This window comes from Macadamia integrifolia, chromosome 8 (assembly GCF_013358625.1).
Source record: "Macadamia integrifolia cultivar HAES 741 chromosome 8, SCU_Mint_v3, whole genome shotgun sequence".
In the NCBI taxonomy this organism is placed as follows: Eukaryota; Viridiplantae; Streptophyta; class Magnoliopsida; order Proteales; family Proteaceae; genus Macadamia; species Macadamia integrifolia.
Window position 1 is genome coordinate 30313972 of NC_056564.1, and position 17863 is coordinate 30331834.

Below are 17863 nucleotides of genomic sequence, written 5' to 3' on the forward strand. Positions count from 1 at the left end.
CAACATTCGTATCTAACCATTGAACCATAACACCAAATATAACTTATTAAATAAAGACTCTTGGATAACTGCCCCTGGATGTGCCCACAAAATGTCCTTTGGCCATATTTGACCGTTCCCAAGGTGGTCTTCCTATCTAATTGTAATTAAAATAGTTCTAGGCCATATTTGACCGTTCCTGTTAGGGGTGTCAACGGTCCGGGTTGGTGCGGTTTCGGTCCGGTTCCACCGGTTTCGGTGTGAGTTTGGAAGTGACCGAAACCGACCCATTAAGGATTTATCGGTTTCGGTCCGGTGTCGGCTTCGGTGCGGTTTGGGTTCGGGTTGGTACCGGTTTGGATTTATTAGGTTCATTTCGGTTTGGATCGGTTTTTTAAACCGGTATGGAGCCATTAGGAAACAACCAAATGATGAATTGTTGAACTTCGGTTTCTTAAATCGATTTGTAACCGGGTTTTGGTTTTGGTTTTTGGTCTAGTTTGGATTCGATTTTCCATACAAATGTATACAAAACTATTCAAATTTTGATTTTTTTAATGAATTTTGGAGTGTTTCGGTTTCTTACCGGTTTGGTTTCGGTTTCGGTCTGGGTTTTGAGCCGGTTTCGGTTTGGTTTCGGGTTCATCCGGTTTTCGGTGCGGTTCGGTTTGGTTTTGGGGTTACAATACTCGAAACCGAACCGAACCAATAAGGCTTCGGTTCGGTTCGGTCTGGATTGTTATCGGTTCGGTCCGGCCGGTTTTACCGGTTCGGTTTAGGAATTGACACCCCTAGTTCCTGTATTCTTCCTATCTAATTGTAATTAAAATAGTGCCAATATGCCTCTAGAGAGTCAGTTGTTGAGTGTTGCATCATTTCATCTCTCAGGGAAAAAATATTTCATAGTCAATAAAAAAAAAGGGTAATTTACAGCGCCACCCCCTGAAGAATGCCAATATTAAAGGGACACCCCCTCTCTTTCACCAAATTGGACTCGGACCCCTTGTCGTCAGTCACTGTTAAGTGTAGACTTAAAATGACCATTATACCCTTGCTATTGAAAAAACTCATATTTTTACATTACAGTGAAGCTTTCAATTACAGAGAACCACAGATTTCAGCCATAATTTGCCGGATTTCCAACCAAGACCACCACAGACTGCGGATTTCGAACAGATTGAAGGAAAAAAAGGAGAAAAAACGCAACCTTTGATTATCTTCTCCGCCGGATCTCCATCGCCGGTATTTGAATCGATGCGACATAAGAGATGAAATCAGAAAAGAAAAGAAAACAAAGGAACCTTGTAAAGATCCAGAAGAATATTATCCAGAGACTCTTGTGCTTGGTCTGAACACCGACTTCTTTGTGACTTAATAGCTTCAATGGCTTCCTCCGCCCTATTCTGTTGTTTCATCACAATTGCCACGTCTTTAAGAGCACTATCAACTCTATCTCCAGCATTAATTGCAGCCCAAAATAGAGGAATTGCCCTTTCTGGGTCCTTGTCCATCAACTAATCCATACAAATTAGAAAGAAAAGGGTTAATTTCCATTAACTAAAGCAGAAATAAATGTAGGAAAATATAAATTTTGAACAAATTTCGGGTTATTGGTTCTTGAGACAAAGAAATATGCCAAACCCCATAAAGCTTGCTGCTAACCTGGACGTTTTTGGCCTTATGTGTCATATGAAAAGACTCTGAGTGAATTCTGGGGATCCCAATAGGCTTCGTTGGGGAACAAGGAGCGGATTTGCAGGGTCTGAAACCTGGAGGGGCGTTCCTTAGATCTTGCATCATCTTAACTTCTAGGATTTCTAAGCAGTTCACTCCGATGAAGGATCTGTCGGTGGCGGATATGGAGCAGAGGCGGCGGCGGGACTCCTCTCTTCCCTCTTCTCTCTCGCTCTCCCAAACTCGGCGACGGCTTTGGTCATGGCGGTCAGTAGTTGTGGCCGGATCTCCATCGCCGGTATTTGGATCGATGAAGCCGGATCTGTCGGTGGTGGATATGGAGCAGAGGCGGCAGCGGGACTCCTCTCTTCCCTCTTCTCTCTCGCTCTCCCAAACTCGGCGACGGCTTTGGGAGTTCCCTATTTTTAAGGGCAAAATGGTATTTAAGAAAAATTTGAATTGCTGATGTCAGCATTTTTTATATATTTTGTAACGATGATTGACGGCAAGGGGTCCGAGTTCAATTTGGTGAAAGAGAGGGGGTGTCCCTCTAATATTGGCATTCTTCAGGGGGTGGCGCTGTAAATTACCCTAAAAAAAAAGGGGGGAAGGGGAGGGGAGGGGAGGGGGGTGTGTTAGCTTCAAACGTAAAAATAAATAGTCAGTGATGGTTACATACATCAGCTGCACAGAAACTTGTCGGCCAAAAGAACAATCAAGGATTAGGAGGAAATTTATTCAATTTGAAGGAGACTGGAAAGGGCACATAAGCATACAAGTAGAACTTTATTGGGCATTTGACACATCCAACAGCTTATAAAAATGGAGTTGGATCTCTTTCTTCTCTTTCCCTCTTGTCTGGTTTTATTTTAAGGTTCCCATTTTTGTAGTCAGAAGTGGGAAAATCGACCCATCTCCTTCTTCTACAACAACAACGACAACCAAAACCTAAATCTTCTACAACAACCCATCTCCTTCTTCTCTTGCCTTTAATTAATCATATGGTTAGTTAGCATTTTCAACAGGAGATCCATATCTACTTTCATCTCTAATGGCGGTGGAAATCATGTTGAAAAACCATGAACCCATAACCTCTCTGTTTCTCTCTCCCTTGGATTCTGCTTTGTTTCCTGTATCATTTCTAAGTTTCTCAAAGCTCTATGTGGGATTTGGTTGGCCCAAAGCTAGGCCTGGGTTTTGTATTTCAGTGGGTAGATATTACTGTAACAAATCAATGGTGAGAGAGGGGGTTGGTAGCAGCTGAGCCCTGTTCTTTTTTGAGGAAGCTTGGAGCCTACCCGAATGTGAATTTATCCCTGAGTCGGATTTAAATCTCATAACAATGCTCTGAAACCTCAAGAGATCGCTGAACCTGTTTTGGTTTCACCGGAAGTGAAGCAGCCTCTTCCGGAAGAAGAAATGGTTTTTTCTCTAGAAATAGAGGAAGGGAAAGGGATTGTCTTGGATCGAAATCCCCTTTATGAGGCATGTATGAAAAGTTGTTTGAGTTAGCTGGTTTTCTCTGTCACATTGATGAAGACTGCAAGTCATGTATTGAGCAAAAAAAAAAAAAAAAAAACCATTTCTTAGCAAGAACATAAACCTTACAACGTTCTTTCCTGCACAACTCACTTCTTCTCTCATCCAAGAGAACTGTAAATCCAATTTCTTTTCTGGAAAGCAAGGTCTCAATTTTTCGGGTTCAAACCTATTTGATCAATAGACTGACGGCGAGATAGAAGGACCATTATCTCTGCCGGAAACAAGCGAGGGGCTGGGTTGGCTCATGGAAGGAAGCAGAGAGAAGTTTGGGAAGATGGGTTATGCGCTCAATTACGATTTAAACCTTTGTTAAGAAAACTAGTTGAAATTATTGCATTTTATGGATTTTTCTTTATTACCATATAATGGTAACTTCATATTCATCCACAAAGTTCAATTTTTTAAATCTTAAAAATAAGATAAAGAAATTTCTATCATCGCATAATTTATAAGGAATCAATAATTTTAAAAGAGCATAAATATCACATACCAAGTTCTGCAGCTTTCATGGCAGCAACTTTTTGCTGCATTTAGATCAGTAGTTGTTGCTTACCAAGTTCTGCAGCTTTCATAGCAGCAACTTTTGCTGCATTTAGATCAGTAGTTGCTTCAGCCTCAGTAGCTGAAGAATGAGCAGGTTCTTGAATCACTTTATCACCAGTCTCCTGAACTTGCTTTAAACTTGAAGAAGGACTTTATCCAGTTCAGATGTTATGGACTTTGAAACTGAATTAGAAAACTTAAAAAATTCTTGGTGCTCTCTGGAAACATTGAACAGAACATAATATGAAGTCGTTTTTACATAATTTTCTAATACGAGGATTTTAGCAATGAAACAAATCTAACCACAGAAATTCTGACCAAGCTAATCATAATCAACCTTACCAAGGGGTGGCTGTTGTGGAGCTGAAAATGCTTGGTCCGTGGCTGATGGATTTTCTCTGGAAACATTCAACAGAACATAAGTGCTCATATATTTCAATTCTATGAGGCAGTGACTTCTTGTCTATTGGATGGCATTCTACTGCATCGGAAAGAGCTACATGCAACAGAGATTGTTTTCTTTTTCGAGGTCTGGATGCGCTGAAAGAATATTGTGGATCTCATGAATATTATTTGTATGTTAATAGTAAATATATTGCCAGAACTTAGGGAGATTTTGATTGAACAAGCAAGCCCACCCAATCACATTTGAGGCCAAGTTCCATAATTAGTATACTATGTGGGAGAGTCTGTGTAGATGGCAAATCAAGTTTGTGTTTTTAACATAACACAATAGGTTTGTATCATCTATCCGGTTTTACAGGTTAAAGAAACATCTCCATTGCCACAAGGTCCATTATCTAAAGATTGTGCCACCATAAAAACACACACAAGCAAGACTTTCAGAGCTCTCCCCTCCAAACATGAGCCAGGCGCCGCAAGCTTTTTCCACACACACACAAATGAGTTGAAGGGGAGTAAAGTAAGAATATAGAATCTCCATTAAAAACAATTTATAAGAAAATTATTGAAAAATAATCATGAAATCTAAAATCATCCCTCTCAATGTATGATTCTATAGTAACACAGTTGAAATGATAGTCATAATAACATTTTTGTTCTGCTGATGAGGTATATTTTGAATACAAAAAGAAGAAAGGGGAAATAATTAACAACTTCTTAGTATTTGAAAGACATAACAGGCTTAATAGGAGGGTTTGATCTATTATATGATCAGCCATAGAAGCCTTAATAAAAAGAACAAGGAAGACATATGGTGTAGGCACTATGGCAAGAAAGACATAACAGGCTTAGTAGGAGGGTTTGATCTATTATTACCTCCTTTTAATCAGCCATAGAAGCCTTAATAAAACGAACAAGAAAGACATATGGTGTTGGCGCACTGTTAAGCTTCATTCAAGCTTTCCTAAGATTGCCTTCTCCATGGCCAAAATCTGTTCTCCAGTGTATTATGCCATGTCTGAAATGGAGACAAAGTTGGCTACCTGCGAAACCCCCAAGCATTATTTAGAAATGAAAATAATTTTCACTCGTTCCAAACAGAGAAGAACTGTGCGTAGCAATATAAATCAAAAGACAAACAACAAACTAAATCCCATAAATAAATATGTACCTGTGGAGCCCATAGTTCCTCATATTTGCTGGCTATAAGCATGGCACCTATTCCAACTAACTGCAGTTCCCTCCTTGGGACTACTTTCATGGAAAGAAAACTATCAACTATATTGATAGTGAGAAAAAGAGTTTCAGGCCTAAGTTCAAATTGTAGTCAACTTCTATCATCCAGTCCACAATATTGGCTCTCATTCTCTCATTAATATCAGGTTCTTGCCCATGTAATCATGAATGTGGCTTGAATTCTACAAGGGGATTAAAAAGATCCACATATTAACATACACAAAGTCACAAACAGCTAATAGTGGGAAATTAGAGGAAGAGGTACCTCCTCAAGCTTGTAAAACTTGTATAGGTCTTCCACATAGTCAACCATGGCTAGATGATTGTCTACATCTTCTCTGTCAATGTTGACAATGGGATCACTTGATTTATTGATTAGACCACAAGCATCCTGAAGAGGAACCAATAAAAAATTAACTAGGAAAATAGAGAGAGAGAGAAGTCACTCAAAAGGGTGTCTGAAAATAGATATGGAAATGGGACTGTATAAAGCATGATATATCTTAAAAAAGCTAACTTGCTTCGAGCTATTAGGACTGATGTTAAGGGTATGAGCTTTATGCCTTGATGTTTTCTGGCTTGCCTTTTTCTTCTCTTATATTTTCTTTCTGCTCCGGGCTTACCTCCCTTGCTATATCTTTGGCTTTGCATTGACCTTCTTATGAGCTGGTTTTGCTGGCACAACTCCTTTCTTTTCCACAGGTCCATTAACAACTTTTGGAGCTGGTTTCTGCAGGTAAGAATGATTCAATATATAGAATTTATTTGTATTTGTGTAATTCCCTAAAATCGGATTTAGAATATTTCACAGTTAAGGGCTCTATAGATTTCCTTAATATTCTCTGCTGCAGCAACAGCTTGTGCATTCGAAAGTAATTGTACACAAAAACTCCTACAAAAGAAGCAAATAAACCATCTGCAGAAGGGAACCTCGTTGAGAGAGAGAGAGAGAGAGAGAGAAGTGGTGTGTGGAAGAGATGGGTACCTCGTTAGGGGATGGGAGAACTCTTGCTTCGGCTTCCCGTCGATGACTTGAACAGGAACCAAATTCCCAATATCGCCAAGTACTTTCCGGTTATTTCCCTTGCCCAAAGGGATCTATCTTCTGTTTCACTCCTCCACCGGCAATTCCTGCACCTGCATTTATCTATGACTCATCAAGATCAGAGAAAACAGAGAATCGGTTTATGGAAAATAAGATACAAAACAGAGAATGTTTACAGAAGATACAATTATTCAAATTAAGATCTAACCCAAAAGTAAAACCAAGAGATACAGCATATACAATTATTCATAGGGAATTCAAAAAATCCCCAATAAAATCGTGAAATCAGCTAATGAAAAAAAAATCAAAATATGCAGATCCTATCATCAACGAATCTTTTCCTCGGGAATTAATCAAGAAATACATCAGATACAAACCGATTACAAAAAAGCAAAATTTTCAGGCCAACATTTGAAACTGGAAATCCTGAAAGCCGCGAATTAAAAGATGTAAGAGAATTTAAATTCAAGCAAAAAGGAAATTCGAAAAAGCAAATTATTCATAGGGAATTCAAAAAACCCCATTAAAATCGTAAAATCAAAATCTGCAGATCCTATCTCGTCAACGGATCTTTTCCTCAGGCATTAATCAAGAAATACATCAGATACAAGCCGATAGCGGAAGCAACATTTTCAGGCCATCATTTGAAACTGGAAATCCTGAAAGCCGCGAATCAAAAGATGTAACAGAATCTCAATTCAAACAAGAAGGAAATTCAAAAAAGCTTAATAGACTGCCCATGAAATTCCCAAACACGCAGCACCATGATACCTCTAGCTTGCTATGTAACAACTGGTTTTGACGCCATTTATGATCTGTCTCCAAAATCCCAGAACACGATCTACAGTTCCAAGAACGGGGATGGCGGATTTCGAATTTGCTACCCACACGAAGATTGGAGTCTCTAGACTATGCCGTCTTCCTCCCCTTCTTCGTTCTCTCCCTCTCTCTCTCTTCCCCTCTCCCTCTGTTCGTCGTCTCATTTCTCTCTCTTTTTTATGGACTCAAGGAGGCCCCCAACGGTCTTCTTGAGTTAAAATCTCAACCGTTGGACGAATCCATCTTATAAAATTCTCACGGCGGTTTCACCTGAATCCCACTTTCATAATCTCCAACGGTAAACCTTATCACACATGAAATGACGTCTTTGACCCCAGTTCACAATGCCATTCCGTCCCCCTCCTTGGTGCACTTCCCTACACCTCCTGCCCAGAAAATCCTCCCCCCTAAACTACATCATAGTTATTTTTGCCAGGTGACATCATTTGTTGGCACTGTCACTATTTGTCATAAGCTTGGTGTGGATAGAGTGTAGTAGTTCACCATAAAAAGAAAAGGGAGTGGTAGATAAGTGCTAGCGTAGTTGACTGGTACATTTATTGGTAAGTACTCAAGAATCAAGAGGCTAGTTATTGATAGATAGATTGCGATTGCCAAAGAGATCAAGGGATTGACTCTTTCTAACCAAGAAAAAAAGGACAGTGCTTTCCTGTCCGAGAGCGGCCCGCCTCCAGAGAGAAGCATGGTGGTCATTGTGCACCCCATGTGTTTATGATGTAGAGACAAAAAAACTTATCCCAAAAAAGAAAACGACTTGCATGCCTCTCCTCCCTTTTTGTTTTTTCCCCCACAGCTAGAGTATACATGAGTAAGGATTTGGATCCTCTCCAGCCAAGTGTGCAGGGGAGGGACCAATATGGAGAGAGAGAGAGGAGAAAGAAATCAGGAGAGGGAAAACTGGAGAGAGAAAGACACAAAATCCTCATTGTTCCCTCTCTAGACCCCTTGGCTGGAGAGGATTTGAATCCCACATGTCATGAATGTCTCTTCTATAGTACCCCAGGGGCGACAATGCATATTTGACGGCCTGGAACGCCAAAGCATGAACCCCAACACAAGGGCGAGTTCTTCAAGGTGCTCCAAGCCATCAAATGTGCGCTACCACCTCTGTCGTGCCTTGGAGGAGCCCCATCCACAAGTCATAGGGTTGACGGTACTAATCCAAAAGCGTGGTCTCGTTGTATTCTAGAGAGGAAAAAAAAAAAAAAAAACAGAAACACCATTACCTTGTATAGGAAAATTTGAAAAAATATAGTTTTTTTCTCGTCATTTGTCATATGCATCCACGTCAACACGAAGGATAGGATCCAAATACCCAACCGAATTGATTGAGTTTGATAACACACTTAGCTTTATGCGTCAAAAGCTAGATTTTATACATATGGATCACATGATTGGTATAAAGTGGGATTATCAATCTTTAAAATCTAATCTTTCTTCTTTTGGAGTTTTTTCTTTTAGGTTTTCTAAGTGTGAGAGTGATTTGTATCTCATGGGTTGAGTTAAGACGGGTTATGTCCCATCTTTATTTATCTTATTTAATAGAATTTTAGAAGTTTTCCGGATTCCAGATAATAGAAAAAAAAAAAAAAAAAAAAAAAAAAAAGAAAAAATCACATGTTTGATAGAAATGAATCATTAACAAGTTTTTTAAAAATGGAGTCAGAATCGTATCGATTAGTGTCGATTCTGATTTGAATCGGCTGAAATTAAGTCGATTCATCTTTGGAGCTGCAATTCAACAAACGATGGGTCTTCGCCTATCAATCTCAACCGGTTTAAACAAATGTTCTTGAATCACATAAGAGACTTTATGGGGAGCCTATATGTAGATAATCTCAAGCCATCTCTCTCTCTCTCTCTCTCTCTCTCTCTCCTTTCTTGCCGATATTTTATAGATCGTCATAAAATCGGTTGAAGAGTCCCCCTCACTAAGGCGGCGCAGTTCCCATAAAATTTGGGATCGATATTAATAATGGTATTGGTATCGATCTTGGTATTTGTTGGGATTAGATGGATTTATTCTTAGATACTAAGGGCCCGTTTGATTTTGTTTTCAGGAACGTGTTTTTCATTTTTCTATGCTCATAAATGGAAAAACTCCCTCCAAACCATTTGATTTTTCTGTTTCATTTCACTTATTTTTCGAAATAGAAATAGAAATTTATACTTATTTATGTATCTACAAACAGGAAAGGAGAAACAAGTCAAATTTATTTTTCTATTTATAAAAACAAATGGGAGGAACAAAAATTGTGAAAAACCTGAAACTTCACTCGATCTACTCCAACCCCAACCCATTGTTAAAACTTTTCACTATTCAAAATCGATGACTCCAACCTTGTTGTGCGAAGCTCATAGTTCTGGATTGCCTTCTTTCTTCTGAAGCTCATATCCACGAAGCATACCTGCAACTCCAACGTCGAGCCTTCATACTAATCTTGAACGCGACTATATTGTTGAAAAACATTTTTGGAAATAGAAAAATCAAATACTTTTTTTCAATTCCAAAAATCATTTATTAGCACAAAAATAGAAAAAAACTATTTTTACTGTTTCTAGACACAAAAACAACATAAACAAGATCAAACGGGACCTAAGAGACAATATCTATTCAATGATAAAGATAATCTAAAGGTTATTCCATGATTCCACTTACCAAAAATTCATGGCTCGATTAGATATAATTTGAATTAAGAACTTTTGTTTAAGGAAAAATAAAATATTTACACAAAAAATAAAGCATAAGAAAGATAATTAAAAAAAAAAAATTCTTTAGGTGTTAAAAAACATAGAAGTTCTAAAAGTAGTACCATACAATTGAATATACATTTCATGCGTAGTGGTTTTTTTTCTTTTTCCTTTTTTCTTATTACTTATTTTTGTTGATACGAACTAACTGTTTTGTTCATAATTCATACATCCAAAAATAAAACATTAATTTAATATAAGGAAAAAGGTTGGGTATGCTGTTGGTATACCATAAGTTAGCACCCATTACGTTTATATCTCTTTTCCCCCTTTTGAAATGACTCTCCTACCCCTCCTGTATGATATACCTCATTCGACGCCCCCATTGGTGCTATCCACTAGCTTATCCTACATTGGCAGCATACTTATCCCTCTCCAAAAAAAAAAAGGGTAAGATCTTCATATTCCTATTGTCTAGTACTACAAATGACGTGAGTCCACTGGCCTAGGAGGTTGATGGCAGGCAGATCTGGGTCCAACCACGCCTTTTTTGCTTTAAGCTTAATACATTGCAACAACATAATGAGCGTCGATCTGAGTCCGCTTGCTGTCTTTTAGAATGGCCTAACTGGCATCCCCGAATGGGGGTGCATACAAAATGACCACTTCGCCCCTTCTGGTCAATGTCAGAGTGTGTGCTCTCATTGTTGGGGTGCCTGCGCAAGGTTCATGTTACCTGACAAAAAAAATTTCTCAATAAAGAAAAAATTTTTTTTTTTATTAATTTTTAAAAAAAGTAAAAACTTCTATCACTCACCTATACTTATCCCATACTTTCACATTCCCCTAAAAGTAAACTCCTACCTCTTCTTTACCCCGAATATTTTATAATATCCAATTTAGCCCTCATTTTCCATGAATCAATACCTCATTTATAAAAATAAAAATAAAATTATTCAACTCCCATTGTTACTTAATTTTCAGTGGTGGGATTAGGGTTCTAAAACTCGGAACGGTCATGTTCAGGTGGTTTAATATCTCAGACTGCGCATGGAGTCCAAGTGGTAATGCATTGGTTTTTGGAGCGAAACAAGTCAAGTGAGAGTTAGGATTAAAATAAAGAAGGGAGAGATGCTTTCCTCTTTCCTTTCATAACGAGTTAGCGGCCCAGAGGATTCAGTCAAGGCCAATACCATTATAATATTAATTGGGATCTACTTGGATCAAACTGTATTGAATAAATATACCCCTGTTTTCTTTAAAAAAAAAAAAAATGGCTCATTCACCTCACAATCAACGGTGGATAGAACATCTGGATCGTTTATCTTAATAGAGTTTTCAATGGCTCATTCATCTCGTCATAAAAGTGCAATTTTACAAAGGAATTTTATAGCATATCAGCCTCAAATTCAAAGATCAAAAAATTTAGAGGAAATTACGTTTTCCTCCCCTGCATGTTTTGAGTATTACACAATCCTCCCCTATGAAATTTAAAATTACATTTTTTTTTGTTTAGGTTAATAGATTCTATCATCCGTACCATGATCGTGAGTAAAGAACCGTTTAAGTGTGCTATAAATTTATTTTAAATCCCAAAATACCCTTGATCCAACGGAGATATCTATTTGCCCTCAACCCTTATTCTCATCTTCTTCCTTGAGAAACTATTAACCTATAGGGATTTAAGGTTTTTATCTTGGGATTTATGGTTCTGAAATTGGAGAGAGTGGATTTAGGGTTTTGGCAATCGATTCTGCATTGCCATTGTTGAAGTCTTGAAGATCGATTACTCCCTTCTCTGAAATCGCGTTTGGGTTCCAGATTTCCGCTTCTCTGTTCTGTGATTGGGTTGAAGTCTTGAAGATCGATTACTCCCTGTTGAAGGTGGATCAACGCATGGTTTTATTGCAGGAGATGGTGATAGAATGCCGTTGCTTCTGCCAATTTTATAATCAGTTTCTATTATGAATCGAACTGTTGTGACTGCACAAACTCAGGCTTACCCAGTCAAGAAGCTCTCTTTGTTGCGTTCTTGCAAAAGAGAGAGCGGCTTCTTTGGATTTGGTTTCTTCCCCTGTGAAAGGAGCGTCTTGGGCTAAAGTTCGTAGTTGGAGCCAGGCTTTCTAACTTCTCTTATTCTCGATTTGGCTTGGATACCCAGGTGAGGTTGTAGAACCTCTAGTTTTTTGCTTTATGTTCCATAATTTTCGTCTTTGAAGATTTGAGATTTGTGAAACAATTAATGTGTTTACAATTTGACAGAATTAGAATCGATTGAGTAAAATATGTAAATGAAAGCAAAAGAAATGGATTCTTGGCGCTCGCCCCCCAGATGATTCAATGATTGAACTTAATTCACATTGAAATAACCTGTGAAGCCCATGAAATTGCTATTGGTAAAATTTTAATGGATACTATAATGTGGAGGATACACCAAAGGATAGTCCATGAATTTCTCAGTAAATAAATTTTGTTCTTCAAGACAAGGAGACTTTATAAGGTAAAAATCCACCAACGTTCTGATCATTCTGTAATGTATTGTATCAATTTCTTGGCAACCCAGGTCAGTAAGAACTAATTGTAGTCTCTTGAAATTGATTCTGATTTTCCCCTTTCTAAAAGATTTCGTCCAAGTTGGGTAATTGGTTAATGGCTTTGCCTGAAATGATTTCATATATGGCAGACATCATTGCCAATTTGGATAATCTTTTACCCAGATTATCTATGCTTCTCAATAACTTTGATTTATCTGAACAGAGGAATGGCGTCGAATGTTACTGCTGGCAATGTTAGTAGGATCTGTTGGGGGGTGGAGATTACTCCACAAGATACCACTCCATGTACCTACAGATGGGTTAGTCGTAACAGAGTCAGATTGAACTCTTTAAGTTTCAGAAAATGAACTTAAATGAACCCAAGAAACAAAAGAAAGAAAGAATAAAAAAAGAGGAAGAAATAGACGAAATCAAGTAACAGGAAATCACCTTTAGACCTGCAGCTTCACCACCATAACCATCGTACTGCACAACGTTCATGACCTTCCCGGCCATGGTTTTCTCAAAGTCTGGGAAGAAAGTGAATAGAGTCGCCGGGCCACCACTGCCGAACGTAGACGGAGAAGAAGAAGAGGAATAGAGTCGCCGACCGCCGCTGGGAATGAAGACGGAGAAGTTGAAAGACTTCAGTTTTAGACAAAAAAGGGGAAGGTGGAAAAAAAAGTCATTTAACATCTGCTTCTAATAGTGTTAACACCACAGTAAACGGATCAGGTTCATGTACGAGAATGTTCTCATATGTTCTTAGTCCGTAGATTTAGAATCCATTAAATGAAGAAAGAGAAAATTGATTCTAAATCCATGGACCAGGATCATTCTCGTACATTCTCGTACGTGAATATGATTGTGATCTGCTCTCAACACCATAGGGTATGTTTATAATTATAAATTTTGTAAGAGGTCTAAGTGTAATATTTAAAACATATAGGGGAAGAGAGTATAATTTCTTCAAAAATTAATTCAAGTGACAATTTTTGACAAGATCCTTCAATAAACCGATATACTTTAAACACGAAGTTAGAGAACATATGGATTTCCTTATTAAACACAATAATAAAATATATTGTGTATATTAATGACCACTTAGGAAACTTCTAATTAGTGTTATGGTGGGGAGATCCTCCGGCAGCTTTCGTAGAGCTGGATTTAATTTGTCAAATTTTTTGTCTAGAAATGTAATTATCAGAAAATCAGAGGATCATTGGTGCAATTTAACGAACTTATTGGCCAGTGAAATCCTCCGCGCGATGCGTGCCATAGTTCGGTACCGAGGGACTCGCGTTAGGGAAATTGGAGGCAGAGAAGCGGAAAGAAATGGAAGCAGCAGAAGAGGTAGAAAGAGGAAATGGAGGTGGCGTGATACAGACATGGTTGAATCGACACAATCTTCTTTACACTAAGGCCACCAAACATCCTTTCATCCTCAGTATCAGAGACGGAACAATCAATCTCTCCTCCTTCAAGCGATGGCTGGTAAGTGGTCACTACCGACTTACCAATTTCTTCATTCTACTACTCTCTTCTTCTTCTACGATGTGTGGAATGTATTAGTTTCTTCTACAATGTCTGCTACCTTGATTCTTACATATTTAAATGTAACCAGAGAGATTTTTAACCTGACCGTTAAGCACAGAAGTCAAAAGTATAGATACGAATTTCAAAAGAGATAAAACCGTTGCTACTGATTACTTGGTTGTCGAATAAAACGCCGAAGAAGATAAAATCAAATATGCCCAGTTGATGAGATTAAGCGAGCAAGATCAGGGTATTTCTTTATCCTCTATCTCGTCTCTCTCCATCAAAAAACTGAACTGGATAATTTTTAAACTCAACTGATAACCCAATTAACCCATTTAGCCATTATGCACCCTGTAAGTTCAAATGCTGCTTTATCAGAATAGGGGAATTTGTTAGAATAGCCGCCACTTTATCAAATGAGAAACCTATTGAACATCAAGGTAGTTCAATGCTATGTTTTGTCCCACATAAAATAAAATCAAGGGGTTGTATGCTTTGTTTTGGAATAGGAAACTGAATTTGATGTGGGGTGAATAACACCAACATTGTCAAGTCATTAGATTGGAGGAGAATACTAGTTTAACACCTATCTCGAAAGGAATTCATTATCCAGTCTTTGTCTTAGGCATGTGGTTGAGTTGGAAACTTGTCATCAAGTTGTGTTATAACCGTTACTCTTAGTAACATTGAATCTCAGCAATAAACATCGTTTATAGTTTTTCCATAAAATTTAGACAGCTAGAATATCACCAAAGTTGGAGTTGAGTTAGTTCAATATACAAGATCCTGAGTATTCACTTTGGGAGAAAAATAAGCAATTACTGATGTGAATAGCCTCTCCATGAAGAAAGAAATGAAAAGGACCAGGGTCCTTGAGAGATTAAACTGTATCCCACAGAAAAATTAAGTTAGAGATTACCACTTTCTCGTTACCAATTACAAGGATGTTGCCAACATAAATGAGAAGGTAAGTGATTCCATCGTAAGTCTTCCTGATGTAAGAGATCATTCAGCACAAAGAGGCAACAAAACCAGCATCATACGCCTGTACGGACTTCAAAGATGGCTCTACTGGACTCTTTACACCTGTTTAGGAAGTGCCTCGCTGAATTTGTAAAGGTGACTTGGATATTTAGTATCAATAAACCTCTGAGTTAGGTGCATCAACACTTTCTCCACAAAATCATGGAGAATTTCATTTGGTGTCTGAGCATGCAAAAAATCACCCATTTTGAAAAGGCAATGGACAAATGACAGAGTTAGTAGTTGGTTTGACCACAGGGCTGAAGGCTTTCATAGTTGAGTCATATTTGTTTGTTTTTCTGATTGTATTCATCTTTGTTTTGGCTCCAAGCTCTGAGCTCCGAGAGAGGATGATGGGGAGGGGAAGCGGGGGGGGGGGGGGGGATCAACTTCATTACCTGATGCACAATGGGACATGAAGCATAGTACCCCATCAACATTCTAGGAATCTGATCAATTTAAATGGGTAAATGAAAGCCACAAGGTAGTCAGGATCACTGTAAAGCATGCAACAAAGTGCTATTGTAAATTATGTAATATCATCTGTGATGTCACTCTCCCTTAAGTGCTTAGGATCAAATTGCCAATCTGGTTGTTTTAGTGGTCGATCGATCTCCACAAACAGTGGGATCATCAGCAGAGACTGTAACAGTTAGATTTTCGGAGAAAAAAATTATAGAACCTCAGGATCAAATTCTTTCTCTAGTATGATCATCTCTTGGTCTTTTAACTTCAGGGAGTTTTTCTGGTGGGAGGAGATGTGACATTCTGTTTGTTTTGGAGGGAGCCTGAAGCAATATACTAAGAATAGGGTTTCTTTTACCGGTTTTTTTTGGATTTTCACTCTAATAAATCTTATTTTTTCAGTTTGGTTCTGTGTTTAGTGATGGTCTGGAAGTTCAAAGACCAATTTTCAGTTGATTGGTTTGGATTTTGATGATGTGGTAAGTTTATTGTTTAATGTATGTCTCCTTGCTACTCTAGTAGTGTGAGGGACTGAAGAACACAATTAAGATGGATCTTGTGAGGGGACCCTTTCTCAAGAGAGCAGTTGGTTAGATGCTTCTGTTCAGGCGAACATCATCTGGAGGAGTCTTCTGTGTCTAGTCATCACATTTTAGAGGCGTGAATTGCATTGTAGATTCTCTCATCGAGATGAAGGTTTGTTGAGATTTAACGCTAATAGTTAGGAACCATGTTTTTATAAGGTGTAGAAATGTTACGTCCTGTCTACAGTTTTGGGGCCACTCTTGTAGGCTTCGATATATTTTTTTGTGAATATAAGTCTTCCGTCATTTTAGGAAGAAAAAGACTCTGCCTATTTCTAGATTCATGGAATTTGCAGTTTTATCTTCTTCTTCTTCTTCTTCTTTTATCCAGTGGGTGGGACAGGGGAGATCCATTTATCTTTGATTCTTCCTTATGGTTTTCCACTATCCTGGTTCTATTTCAGCATGCTCCCCTCCTCTTTTATTTACGTGAAGCTGTAATAAATATCTGCTTCAAATAAAAATGGACAGGGACAGGATTACATATTTGTCAGGGAGTTCATCCCTTTTGTAGCTAGTGTTCTTCTGAAGGCTTGGAGGGAGTCAGAAGATGGCTTGGACATTGAAGTAATACTAGGTGGCATGGCTTCTCTGAATGATGAGATTTCATGGTTCAAGAAGGAAGGTTCAAAGTGGGATGTTCTGGTATCTGAAATTTCCCCACAAAAAGCAAACCAAGATTACTGCAGGTAACATTTAAGCCTGAAATATCATCAGACTTTCTCTCTCTTGCTTCCTCTATCTGTCTGTCTGGGGCATATCATTTGTTGGGCCCCTCTAGGCAATCTCTAGGATAATTGGACAATAGTTCAAAAAAGGGGCAAATAATCTCCTTGGCCAAAAATTTATTTAATTTGTATTTCTGTGTGCATCTATCTGTTAGATTCTTTTGGGTGGGTAGAGAAAAGGGGGAGGATGAAATTTCCAGTATTGGGCTCCTCCAATCAAGTAAATTATAGCATAGAAAAATCTGTATGAACCCATCATATCCTATGTTATGACCCGCTACCGTATATGTGGCATAAGGGCTGGCATGGAGGTTGTGGATGTCCTGCCTACTTGTTCACTTTATAACGTAACTGTTTTCTACCATTAAAGGTCAAGTGTTTATGGCTCTTATATGATGTGTATTGAGTCAATATCATGGCATTAAAATCTGGTTTATCTCACCAGGCTCCTCAACTTTGATTCCATAATGTTGATTCTCACCAGGCTTCTCAAGTTTGATTCTGTATCATTGTTGTCCTAGAAAAGCCTTAGCGTGCTCATTGACTTCATGTATGATATGTGGTCTATGTCCTCATATGCAGTATAACTTAATTTCTGGCTTAAACTGACAGGTGGGAGCAGTTGGGGGAAATGTGGAGGAGAGTATGAGATAGATTAGTGACCACCAACTTTATGCTATTAATATATGGTAGGAATGATTTGAAAAGATGTGTTTGATAGGGTGTCATCACATTTTTCTCAAAATTCACTTGTGTGTTTAAAATTTAATTGATAATCTGCATCAATATGTTAAAAACATGAACCAAATTGGTATAGGTTGATGAGTACGAACTGATGTACCTACGAATTGTGTGTTGGTGGAGGGGAGGGGAGGTGAAAGACTCAATAAATTCCGTTCTTACTTCTAACGTGAACGAACAACAGATAGGCACTGTAGACTTAGAAATGGTACATAAATGTAACAAATTCTTAGAACAGGCTTTTTGTAACCTATAAATGCTAAATAGGCTTTATTTTTTTTTTTGGGGGGGGGGGGG

At 38.3% G+C, this 17863-nt stretch overlaps 2 protein-coding genes and 1 pseudogene across 4 annotated transcripts in view; 1 reads left to right on the forward strand and 2 right to left on the reverse strand.

The window, feature by feature from the left end:
• Positions 1-1036: 1036 nt before the first annotated feature.
• Positions 1037-5153, reverse strand: LOC122086403. Of its 2 annotated transcripts, XM_042655183.1 has the most exons (5): positions 5017-5153; positions 4081-4136; positions 3686-3956; positions 1642-2072; positions 1037-1493 (listed from the first exon to the last, which is right to left on the reverse strand). In XM_042655183.1, the coding sequence occupies exons 3-5, from the start codon at positions 3723-3725 to the stop codon at positions 1254-1256; spliced, it is 711 nt and encodes a 236-aa protein (XP_042511117.1). In that variant the 5' UTR covers positions 3726-3956; positions 4081-4136; positions 5017-5153; the 3' UTR covers positions 1037-1253. The 2 variants fall into 2 exon arrangements, with proteins under 2 accessions (XP_042511117.1, XP_042511116.1); XM_042655182.1 differs by having other exon boundaries at positions 3686-4136.
• Positions 4720-13002, reverse strand: LOC122086878 (annotated as a pseudogene).
• The window catches only part of LOC122087567 (probable bifunctional TENA-E protein), a 6902-nt gene continuing 631 nt past the window's right edge, over positions 11593-17863 (forward strand). Inside the window, exons 1-3 of one of the 2 annotated variants that reach the window (XM_042656739.1) lie at positions 11593-12113; positions 13679-13980; positions 16569-16786. In XM_042656739.1, the coding sequence (XP_042512673.1) occupies positions 13822-13980; positions 16569-16786 (377 nt within the window). In that variant the 5' untranslated portion in view covers positions 11593-12113; positions 13679-13821. The remainder of the gene's footprint in view (positions 12114-13678; positions 13981-16568; positions 16787-17863) is intronic. The other variant, XM_042656740.1, reaches the window with a different exon arrangement.

Excerpts from the sequence above, each read along its gene's own strand:
- LOC122086403 (XM_042655183.1), bottom strand. The coding sequence starts at position 3,725 with ATGCAGCAAAAAGTTGCTGCCATGAAAGCTGCAGAACTTG. Across the intron at positions 2,073-3,685 it reads CATGAAAGCTGCAGAACTTG|GGAACTCCCAAAGCCGTCGC; the intron begins GTATGTGATATT and ends CCTTAAAAATAG. Across the intron at positions 1,494-1,641 it reads ATAAGGCCAAAAACGTCCAG|TTGATGGACAAGGACCCAGA; the intron begins GTTAGCAGCAAG and ends TGTATGGATTAG.